Source organism: Colius striatus, chromosome 12 (assembly GCF_028858725.1).
Source record: "Colius striatus isolate bColStr4 chromosome 12, bColStr4.1.hap1, whole genome shotgun sequence".
NCBI lineage: Eukaryota > Metazoa > Chordata > Aves > Coliiformes > Coliidae > Colius > Colius striatus.
In genome coordinates this window covers 21830769-21842362 of record NC_084770.1, presented here as the reverse complement: position 1 = coordinate 21842362, position 11594 = coordinate 21830769, and the positions used below count along the sequence as shown (strand labels likewise).

At 46.8% G+C, this 11594-nt stretch overlaps 1 protein-coding gene across 3 annotated transcripts; it reads right to left on the bottom strand.

Annotated features, from left to right (window-relative positions):
* Positions 1–362: 362 nt before the first annotated feature.
* On the bottom strand, positions 363–7541 carry TRIM59 (tripartite motif containing 59). 3 transcript variants are annotated; one of them, XM_062006078.1, is made up of 2 exons: positions 7437–7541; positions 363–3454 (listed from the first exon to the last, which is right to left on the bottom strand). In XM_062006078.1, the coding sequence occupies exon 2, from the start codon at positions 3449–3451 to the stop codon at positions 2219–2221; it is 1233 nt and encodes a 410-aa protein (XP_061862062.1). In that variant the 5' UTR covers positions 3452–3454; positions 7437–7541; the 3' UTR covers positions 363–2218. The 3 variants fall into 3 exon arrangements, with proteins under 3 accessions (XP_061862062.1, XP_061862063.1, XP_061862064.1); XM_062006079.1 differs by lacking the exon at positions 7437–7541 and adding an exon at positions 7059–7356; XM_062006080.1 differs by lacking the exon at positions 7437–7541 and adding an exon at positions 6969–7056.
* Between the last annotated feature and the right edge of the window lie 4053 nt (positions 7542–11594).

Sequence of the window (11594 nt, the reverse complement as noted above, 5' to 3'; positions counted from 1 at the left end):
GCACAGCCCCAGAGCTGAGGCGCCTGCTCTCAGCTGTGCCCCAGGTCAGGGCTTACAGAGACACCAGGCGCTGCTGGCTGCCTCCCCATGAGGTGCCCGCTGCTCCAGCAGCCCCCTGGGCCACACACCACCGCTCACCCGCTGCATCAGACACAAACAGCAGCACAAGGGGCCATGACAGGCCACACATCCACATCAGCCCACCTCGGGGCAGGCAGTTCACAGAATCTAGAGTCATGCTGCAAAAAACAACAGGGCACGTGGAAGAGAAAGGTGGCGCAGGACGTGGCAGAGCCTGTGGGAGGGGGCTGCAGCCAGAGGGAAGGCTCTGTGCAGCCCAGAAATCAGGGGGTTGCCAGTCCTACTGCAAAGAATATATTTTATTTGTATGCAAATTTATCAAAAGGATACAGCAGAGCAGAAGTACAACTGCTAAACAGTTCAGTGTGGGCAAAGGCGTTTTATAAATCCCTGTAGTCTTGAAAAATAAAATCGCATTATAAACTCTGTAGTTTTTAGAAGTCAAGAAAAGCAAAGACAGGAAGGTAAGTCAGTCAAAAAAGAAGCCTGACGTGGTCAGGGACAGACACTGACACACATGACAGCACCAGGCCTGGAGAGACTCAGATGCCAGTGACAGCCTTCTAGCAGGGCTTCAGCCAAAACCAAATTCCCAGTTTCACTGGGAAATTAATACAACAGCATTTACACAGTTCCCAGGGATCAACATTTCCAAACCTGACCAGTGCATTCATAGAATTGCCTTTGTAACTCTGAAAGACTACAGAGAGCAGAAGAACCTCTAGCAAGCACTCATCTCCCCGGGCACTGCCAGCCCCAGCCTCCCCAGACCCCAGCAATCACCCAGCCAGCTACAGAGCTCAGCTGGAGGCTGCTTTATCCTCACAGAGGCCACAGCGGGCCAACACGGTTCCTGGGATCTTTATTTAGGTTCTAGGTGAGGCTCCTGAGGCCTGACCTTGCTCTCCCTGTGGCCGAGCAGCCACTGGCCCTTTGCTGGAGCCCAACAGGTGGGTTCTGGTTTGCACAAGGGCCTGAAATACCAAGTTCCTGCAGGTCAGCCTCAGAATTTCATCATTATTTCAACTTCTGTTACCCAAACATGTACAGCAGCCAAGGAACGCTGCTGTGCTGGAGCACTGTTTCAAGCCCAAGGAGACCTGGCAAACATGGAATTTTGGTGGTGTGGTGACCTGTAAGCTCAGCAGCACTCTGCTGCTGGCTCTCCCAGTCCTTGCAGGGATCAGCCTGTCCACCACTGGAGGCCATGAATGGCTTCCACTGGGGATGTCAGTCCTGAGCAGGGTTAGACTGCAGCACCTCATCAGGAGGAGGGAACAGCACTAGTGACCATGTGAGTGCAGAATGAAATGCTGCCCCGATTCCTCTGTGTCAAGGTAAAGGGCTCTGGGATTTGTGCTGAAAAGGTGAAATAACTGTGTATTCATTGACTTCAGTGGGAGTTTTGCTACTTACTCCAGTCCCTACGTATATTTGGTACATATTAAATGGTTTAGCTTAAGTCAGGGCTTGTTCCAGCCAGCCTCACCCACCCCCACCACAAGCACTGGCACAGCCACACACTATGCCATCACAGCTCCTGCAGACACTCCTCTGCAGAGGAGACCCTTTGGAAGACACAAAGGTATCAGAAACAGCTTAAAAGGAAATAAATAAGCTGAAACCACGTCATCCACCAGGAACCAGGAATAAACCAAGCAAACCCCAGGGCCAGGGAGTGGAGGGGCATTGGGTCAGACACATATAGAGAGGCAGGAACACACACCCAGCCCCAGCAGCACCTGCCAGCCTGCAGCCTGAGGTGGTTCTTTAACCTTTCATCTTGTGCTTTTACCTAAAAATAATTTTAAACTCTGTTAAAAACAAAAAAGAAGGCTAGTAGGTGGTTAAGGAATGCTCACAAACAAAACCCCACTTACTGTCTGTGAGTAGCTGAGAGCTTCCTTACACAGACACTGCTCCTGAGTGAAACCAACACCAACCTGCCAGCTTGCGTGAGCAGAGGAAGCCCTCTCCCCACAAACCTGCTCGGTTCACTAGGAGTTAGCCAAGAGGAATCCTATCAGACACAGAAAAAGGGAGGATATGGGAACAGAAAGGAAAACACAAGAGCTTTAACAATCTAGCTTTTAAGTAGAAACTTTAAAATGCTGCGGATACCTACGCTAGCTTCTAATCATTGAAATGGACCAAGAGAAACGATTCTCCCTAAAAACTCGCCCAGTAAATCAAACACACGGCACAGCACATCCCCCATGTGCTGCACATGGGCATGGAGATCTTGGTAAGTGAGCAGCACAAAATCTGACACGCAGGCGGGAGCAGCTTCCAGCAGCACCGACACGGGCTGATGGAAGGAGAGCAGAGTCACCGCTGCTAGCACCAGCAGCAGCAGGACTGCCAGCGGGCTCACGGCCGGCAGCAGCTCGTTGGACTCCCTGCCCTCCTTTCCCCTGCCCTTGCTGCATAACTTCCTTTTCGGAATCAGTTTTATTTTTGGTGTGAGGACCTTGTTGATCTGTCCCACCTCAGTTCTAGACCACACATCTTTCAGTAGATGCCCAATCCTCGGATAAATCTCCACGGGTTTCACATCCGGCAGCTGCTTCTCTTTCAAAGCTTTTATACGCTGATGCATATCATCCACTTTCTCAAGGAAAACGAGCGGGGACTCCTCAGTTTGAATCGATTTGTTCAGTGACATTAACTCCAGTTGTTCTTCCCTGATTCTTTTCAGCTTCTCGATGAGAGGCTCGTACTCCTCCCCGATGCGTGTGTTGATCTCATCCAGCGCAGTCAGCAGAGCTTGTTTTTTGTGCTCCAAGGTATCGCTAAGTTTCTTAAAATACTGTACCACCACTTTTTTGTCATCCCGAACGACACTTTCGCACTGGGACTTCTGCTCTTGCAGCTTCTCAATCAGCAGACACACGTCAGTCCAGTGTTTATCTGTGAGCTGCTCGAGAATTCTTCCAGAAGTCTCCTTTTCTTTCCTGTAGGCACTTTGAAGGTCATCTATGGGGTGACCGTTGTGCTTGCCTATGGTGAGGCAGTGGCCACAGACCAGCTTTCTGTCCAGCAGACAGTAAACGTTCAGCGGCTGCCGGTAGTGTTCACTGCAGGTCGCCACGTCAGAGTGATCCTCCTGTTGGTATTTCTCAATAATAGCTTTCAACGCAAAGTTGACAGGCAACGATTCGGTACCAGCAGCAGGAATTTCCACGATACTCCTGCAGTTGGGACACTTCAGAGGGACCCTCAGGGGTCTCCAAATGGAGAAGTTGCTGGACAGCTGAATAACGCCCTCCAGACAGTTCCTGCAGAATGTGTGGGAACAAGGCAGGACACGGGGGTCTTCGAATATGCCATAGCAGATGGAACACGTTAACTCCTCCTCCAAGTGATGCATCTCCTATGGAGGAAAACAGAGTTTACTCTCTTTCTTTACAATCAACTCATTTTAATTCATTTTATGAACACAGGTACCTCAACGTGACAAGTAACAGCCAGTAACCTGCACTGGCAGTTCCCTGCTAGGGGGGAAAAAAACAAAGGACAAGAGAAAAAGGAATGAAAGTGAGCAGTGGATTGAGGATTTTAGCAAATTCACCCACATGCAACTCCTGCCTGACTAAGCCAGGAAAAGGAGCACTCTGCTGTGGCATTTTTCACAGTGCGAAAAGAGAGTGAATAAAAGTAGAAGAGAGTGATAAAAGTTAGAACTCGAGTTTCCAAATAACATAAGAATGATGGCAATTTCACTTTCAGCATAAGAACTGAACAATGAGTACAGACATTTTTTTTACTGCCAGTTTTCATACTAGACTTGTTTTTCATTGTTACAAGAAAATGGAGAAATGAGCACCAACTGTCCTTATCATTGTGTCACATTTTGCTGTCCCCTCCATCAGTTCTAGCCAACTCTTGTAGACTTTGCTACACTGCAAAAAGAAACTATCCAAGCATTTACTATCAAAGACTCTCAACGTAGGATCTAACTCTAGATGTGAGGATGCCAATACGTGGCTGGGCTGAGGCAGCTGCCCACACGTTGTGGGACTTGCTCAGGAAGGCAACTGCCCACCAGATGTGCTCCAGGTGCCTGTTTTCTTCAGATGGGCTGCCTTCATTTCTCAATGCAGTAACATATCTTTGCAATGATCTCTCAGCATTTCCCATTGACATCAAGATTAACACAGTTTGATGAATTTGAAGTGAACCCACTTCGAAATAACTGAACTGTTATTCATAGTCTTCTTGGAAAAGCCACGAAAACCACTGAGGAGTAAATCCATCACTAACTAATAAACAATTCACAATAACTAAGCAGCGTTGTTCCTACAAGAGGGGTGCAGTTCAGAAGCCAAATGCTCAGCCCTGGCTCTGCAAGAGTTAAATCCCTCTGAGCAGAGAAACCTGCTGGCTGCACAGAAATAAGCTGCCCAGAGCCTGGACATCCCGAAGTGAAAGTGCTCGGCCTGCAGGTCTGAACAGGCTCTTTTGCCTTGTAAAGCCAGAGTGAAGAACAAGAATTCAGAAAGCTCTAACTGCCACATCCTCACCCAAAACACCCAGTTCAATTCAAGGAGGTATTTGTACTTGTTGAATCATCTTTATATTGAAAACACATTTTGATTAATGCAGCATTTAAAACAATTTTAAAAATCTAATCCAATACACTCCAGGTCACTGTTTCAGCTAATTAATACAAAATGCTATTTTCTCATCTGAACTCTTTAGAGAGACTTTGACAACAGCTAGAAGAAAACTTACTCAAGACAGACAGAATTCTTAAGAATTGCCCTTTAAAAGGAGAGTGATAAGTGTGTTAGCATTCATTACCAACTGCTGTATTCCCCTAGTTAAAGAGAATTTATACCAAGTACCACAAACATTCACCAGAAGACATCACACTGCTGACCCTAAACCTACACTGTCCTTACTGAAAGACCACAAGGCATTTCTCTTTTTCCTGGGGAGCCACGGGCCTTTATTAACCACTTCATATTGTTAAGCGGTGTTCCAGCCTCTGAAACTACAGAAATGTGTCAGTAATGAAAGGAAGCTGAACAACAAATCTGCTCAACTGTCTAGATAAACCATTTTTTGAGATTTCCCACAGGAGATATGTTTAATTTGTTCTGAACAGCTTCAGAGTTGTACCAGGGAAGCAAGAGGTAAAAATCCCCAAACTTAGTTTCATCCTGTACTGGCCACAGTGTGGAAAAGCCTATGTGTGAGCAACACTGGACACAAATCAGTAACTGGCCATCAGAAACGGAGGAAATGGGAACCCAAGTGAAATAAAAACAGGGGAGACATCACAGAATTCAGCAAAGAGAGAGAGCAATAAAAGCTTTCCATGAAAAGAAATAACAGCAGCAGGAAGCTGGTACATGCTTTCCTGCCCAGAGCAGATACTTTTCCTTAAATGCTCTCAACAACTGTGGCGGCAAATACATGTGTGTGTGTACATACAGAATTCTTATGAGTCACCCAGTCTAAGCAAATACAAACTACTTCAAAAATTCAAAAGCATGACTGTGCCAGCAACAGGGTGAGTTTCAGAAGTCTTCCAGCAATACAAGACTGTGATTTTACCCTCTTCTAAGGAGTGATACTGCAGGCAAGGTGAGCGCACGTATTACAGCATACCTGTGCTACACTTCATCTGCCAAAGCTTGCAGTTAAGCAGATCAAAGCAGTGTAATTGTTGACACCACAGCCTTGCTCATCCAGCAGTCAGGGCCCTGCTCACTCAGCTAATTATGCAAGACATTTCATTTAGAAACAATGCCGCACACGTCAGTGTTTAGGTAGGTAAGTAATTGACTGCTTTCTAGCCAAAGTCAGCTGCCAGACGCTGATACACACCATTCTGCTCTGGGGGAGTAAAGGTACATTTGGCATCCCCTAACAGTTGTGACAGCCTGAACCAGGTGTCACAGGCTGCTAGACTCCTGCTCTTCCTTTGGAATACGCAGACAGGGTTGAAAGTTACCGCCTTTGGAAGGAAGAAGGGAGTTTGAAGATAAGCAAGTAATAAACAAGACAACTGAAGTCTATTCTTAAAGATAACAGGAACAAAACCAAGGTTGCACACCAGCTCAAGGCACACAGTTGTACAAACTCGTCCTAAAAGACTTACAAGACCGTGAGTGAGCACCAAGGCCAACCAGCAGCCACGGTAAGGAAGAGTTCTTGGAAATCTAGTGAATATGTATAACCTGAACACAACACAAACTGTGTGATTTGGACAATGGGCACGCTAACCTCTGTGAAGCTATTTCCCTGCTCTTAAACTAAACCCATGTTAGAAATACATTTCCATGTCCCACAGTGGTCCACAAAGCCCTCCTGTAGCACTAGCAGAGAAGCTCAAGTTTATGTTGTGTAAAACTAACAGGTTAAATGACATTACAAACAGTATTTTCCACTTATATGTCACCTTGGTGGTAAAGAGTGACAGGACTTTTAAAAGAAACCAGAAGGCTCTAGTATTTGTTGGCACATCAGAAGGAAGGGAACCTACTACACAGCTGGCAGGCTTTCTGGGTCTAATGGCACGCCTGGCACCAGAAATCCAAACCTGCAGCTAAGCCTTAAAGCTTTTTATTCCAGCTGCTTTACCCCTCACCAAAAACATGCCATGCCCTAGTCACAGCAATTCTCAACTAGGGATGTTGTGCCCCGAGTCTCTATTCTTACCACTGTAATAACTACATCCCTATCCTGGACTTTTACACCATTTTTTAAAATGACTTGAAAGCAGATGAACACAGTTGAGAAGTCTGTCTCCTTTCCCCATCAAGCTGGCCCCTTATCTACTACTACAACAAGCTTACACTAGTTACATCTTCTAAAACCATAAATACACTGTTTCCACACTCATATTCCATTGCTGAAACTTGCTCTCCACCTCTCACCTCTTAAACTCTGCCAAAGCTTCAAGTCCTGAGCACTGACTTGTCATTTCCCTCTCTGCAGCAGAGCGAGAAGGAAAAGAACGCTGTTACCTGCTGCTGACAGCCCACAACCAGAGAAAGGGATCACCACGCACACCCCAGGCTTGCTAAGGTTACGGAGACGGAAGCGTGCTTGGAGCTGGTGAAGGAAGGGGCCAGGTGTGTGACACCTGAGCACGGCCCGAGGACAGGGATGTCTCTGCGGCTGGCAGCGGGTCCCCTCGCAGCAGCGAGGGCTGGAGAAGGCTGGCTGGGAGAGGTGAAGGGGAGAGCGGTCACTCCCAGCTCTGCTCTGTTGCTTTCTCCCCTCCGAAGGCCCTGCGATTTCCGACGCCGGGTCAAGCCCTTACAAAAACACGTCCCCGCGCGAGTGCACAACTGGAGCTCGCGGGGGACACGGGCCGCCCCGCTGCGCACGCCGTGACCCACCTGGGCGCTCGGTCCGCCGCCGCCCCGGCCGCACCCCGGCGGAGCCCCGCCGCCGCTCCCCGGCTCCGCACGCCGAGCCCGAGCCCGAGCCCGCCGCCGCCCTCAGTCGGCCGGGCGCGCGCCGCCCCTCGCGCGCATGCGCGAGGCGACCAACGGCCGCGCCGTTTGAAAGTCAACGGGCGCGGGGCGGGGCGCGGCGCGCGCTCAACAACGGCCGCCCCGCGAGGCGCCCCCAGGCGGCGGACGGGGGGCAGGGAGCCTGCGGCCCGGCCGCCACCCCAACCACACACACACAGCCCCCAGGGGAACCCTCCCTCACCCACCCGGCTCCCTGCAGCCAGCAGCAACGCAGCCCCAGCCTAAAACAGAGGAGGGTTGGCTCAGCGTACGCTCGCCCAGGCAGCTGTAACGCGTTTTATTACCACCTCACAGCCTCCTCGAGGGAGGAGGGTGCCCGAGGTGAAAGGAGCAGGTTGTAAAAGTTGCTTGCTCTGTCAAAACCCTTCTTTACATCACCCTACCCTTATAATTAGAGGTGAGCAAAGCCCAAGGAGCCCGGCCTAGGACCAGATACCCTTTCTCTCGGCAGTTGGGGTTGTGAATTGTGTTCCCGACACAAAGGTAGCGTCTCCCACTGCTTTGTCCTCAACCAGCCCCCCAGGCTCACATTGTCCTTTAGAACTACTTCAAGACTAACCCAGAAAACTGTTTTCGGAGAAGGGATCCAGTGGCTGGAGGATTATGGCACAGCAGGGGTCCTTATCGCACAGGATAAACCAGGCTCCGTGGGGAGGGGAAGATGATGAGAACATGTTTCATAAAGAAGATGAACTCAATATGTGCATTCACCTACAGCTCTGTAATCCACTTTGTTACACACATACCAAACATTTACTATTTGAACGAGTAACACTAATCCAGATACACACATCATCACAGCCAGTTTATTCTGCCCTTGTGCCCAATCTGTTGAAGAGGCTGCAGGCAGCTGGATGTTCCAGTGTTAGCATTAACTGCACCACAGCAGTAAACCTTTGTAAAGTAAACTTTGGAATACATTACCTTTAGCAAAGTTCTGCAGCTGGAAGAAATTGTCATGGACAAGACAAAGGCCCCTGTTGCACAGCTGACTGTCTACAATGTACTAATGCCAGAGCCAGGTGGAAAAGATTAGCTTAAGAGACAGAGTCCTTGTAACTGCAGGTGCAGTAATAACCTGCTAAAAGATGTTTCTGTAATGTAAGCCAGGTGAGACACAAAAATCCTGACAAGCACTATGTTTTGAAGATGTGTAGCTAGGGTAAAATACTTATCCCATGACATGCCTACTGTCTGTGTCCATGTATCTGGTTTATGTTATCACTTGTGTCTCAATACAAAACACGTAATCTGGAACACACATCAGAGATTCACACCCTTAAATTCTGCATTTATACCATTCTAGAAAGCTATCATGTGGCAAAACAGCTGATGTAGGGGGAGCTGTTTTTGCAGGGAGGCTGGACTAGATGATCTCTAGAGGTCCCTTCCAACCCCTACCATTCTGTGATTCTATGATTGCCACATATCCAAGATCAATGTCTAAGTACCTCGAGGTTTGTAACTGTAGACTAGAAACAAGTGGTACAAGTTAAGAGAAAACACAACATTTTAGGTGAGGAAACTTTTCTTAGGTGCACAATACAAGCAACCTGCAAACTGAGACTTTGGTTCCACCGCAGAAGTCGAACTGTTGGCTGCACATTTCTGGTTCATTTTAAATGCCAAAACTGAGTACAAACAGTATAGTGCAAGTGAAGCAGTGTGAATCTGTGACAGATTCCAAACAGCTTTGGTGAGAACAAGAGAAATTTGGCACATAGTTAAGGAAAAAAAAAAATCAAAACTTTAAGAAGGGAAGTAACACTGGAGGCCTCAGTAGTATTTTACTGTCATGACATCGCTCAGGGAAGGGTTTCACCTGTGACAGCTACGCACAGAACTCGCTGGTTGCACAGTCAGCCAGCCACCTAAGAAAAACTCAGAGGCTAACAAAGCACTCAGAATTTCACCTTTGTTTCAATGCTCAACTAATCACTACAGCTGTTACCTCATTTTAATATATTTGATACAGCTGGATTTTTCAGAACAGAATTCTGTAGCTGTCCATGGCATTGCCCTCCCTCAGGTTCACAAAGGTCTACCATCTGCTCCATCTTTCCTGAAAGATGCTTCTCCAGCTCAGCAGTACTTAATTTTTGTGGTGCTAGATGGGAAGATATGGATACTTTACTCCAGGACCTATGCTAAGTAGACTGCAGCAACAGAGAAGATCTCCTTGTAAACCACAGTGCCTGAAAGAGTCCAAATGGCACAGGCACTCAACCTGGGGGTAGTTTTCTTTGAGGTACATCCACTGCATAACACAGAAATCAAAAAAGAGGTAATTGATAATATTTTTCCTTCTATCGCCCTCTTCAACACAAGGAAAAATATCTCAAGGAAAAAGCTACAGAAACAAGGGAGCTTTTGACAATAACTTGCTAAATAAATAACTGAGGTTCAGAGTAAGTACATCCCTTGTTTCATACCCAGTTTGTTTCTTATGTACTTAAAAGAATCAAGAACTCAAGATGAAGCGACTTTTAATCTGAAAAACTGCCATTCCAGGAAGGACATACTTCATTGCTGATGTCAAGTGACTACTGACTATCTGTCTTTCTATCAAAGGACAAAGCTTTTGTACTTACCAAATAGCTGGCATTAAATGTTTCCCACATTTGCTGTTTTCTAGTACTAGGATAGCTCTCAGGGTTGTTTTAAACATACATCAAAGATTTATATGTGACAGTTTTAAACGAGGGTTTGAAGAAAACTCTTCTCCCCAGCTTTGGAACACAAGAGACCAGGAGAACGAAGTTATTTACAAACAAAAAAAAGGGTATTTCTTTATGGAAATTGCTTCCAGTCACTTTGCTGTAGTTATTGAAGCAGTATTAACTCTTTCAATTAATTTTGTGTGTCTTCTGAGTCTTACTCTGGCAGTAGCTAAAACTTACTATTGGGCAGAGTTTGTAAACTTTACACATTTTCTGCTACTAAGTTTCCTTTCACAAAGTCTATTTGATCCAGATGCAGGACTTCTCTAATTGTTTCCAGCCTTGTGACCAGCCTTCCTGCCAGTAATTTGGTGACACGCAGAGCTGAGGAAACATTTATAGTTAAAAGTGTCAGAATCTACAAGTACTCATGGGAAGATGTTCCTCGTTATAAAGCAGCAGAAGTCAATTGGTAATTTATGCAACACACTGTATGATAGGAGCAGTTGTTAAGAAATACATACCCATTTCTTCAAGTGTCTCCCCTGCTTCACTCCCAGCAACATCCACTGTGAAATTGTGTAAGAGCAGAGCCTTGGTTATACAAGTCATTGGGTTCTCTTGCTCAGAGAGAGCTGGTGCCTTAGTATTTCATTCCACTTGAAAACCTTTTAAGCTGCTTAGTATCCCAACACACTTTCCAGAAATTACTAACAGTCAGACTAGCTTGTTCCACTCCCAAAGCAGCAGAAGCAAACAATTTACTGGGAATGCTTGTGATGTGCCTGAAGATATCATTCTGTGAGGAAAGATGAAAGTGTCTGTTCCAGGCTCCACACATCCAGCAATGGCTCTCCTATGCTGAAACTGCAACTTTGAGGGACAAAAAGGCTGGTTCTGCTCGCGAGGAACGTCAGGTACTGCCACCCTGTGGACACTGAAATGACACTGTTGGAGCTCTCCAGGTTTTGATAAAAGAATGGCAACAGGATGTGTTGTGAAGCCACTTAAACCCCACCAAACCCTCACCACTGCCCCTGTAAGAAAGGCTGCACGCAAAACAGCCCAAGGTAATTTACCAGCTCAAGGTAATTTTTAAAGCAGATCCTATCAGGCGAAGTGCCCAAGAGAGACATTTACTGGCAGCAAATGCAGACCTTGCCAGAGTGGTTTTGGGTTTTTCTTCTGTTTTGGAAAGTTTCTACAAGCATGTCTTCTCCCGTTTACCCCCAACAAGAATGGATTCCAACAATAAAGCCATTTTCTACAGCACATCCTTCCCAAAGAGATCTTGGTGTGCAGCAGTAAGTATAACTTCTGGCACTGCAACTTCCTTAAAACCACCAGTTGAAGCGTTTTA

What these genes read in the sequence shown, in the direction of transcription:
- TRIM59 (XM_062006078.1), bottom strand. Translation starts at nt 3,451, where the DNA reads ATGCATCACTTGGAGGAGGAGTTAACGTGTTCCATCTGCTATGGCATA.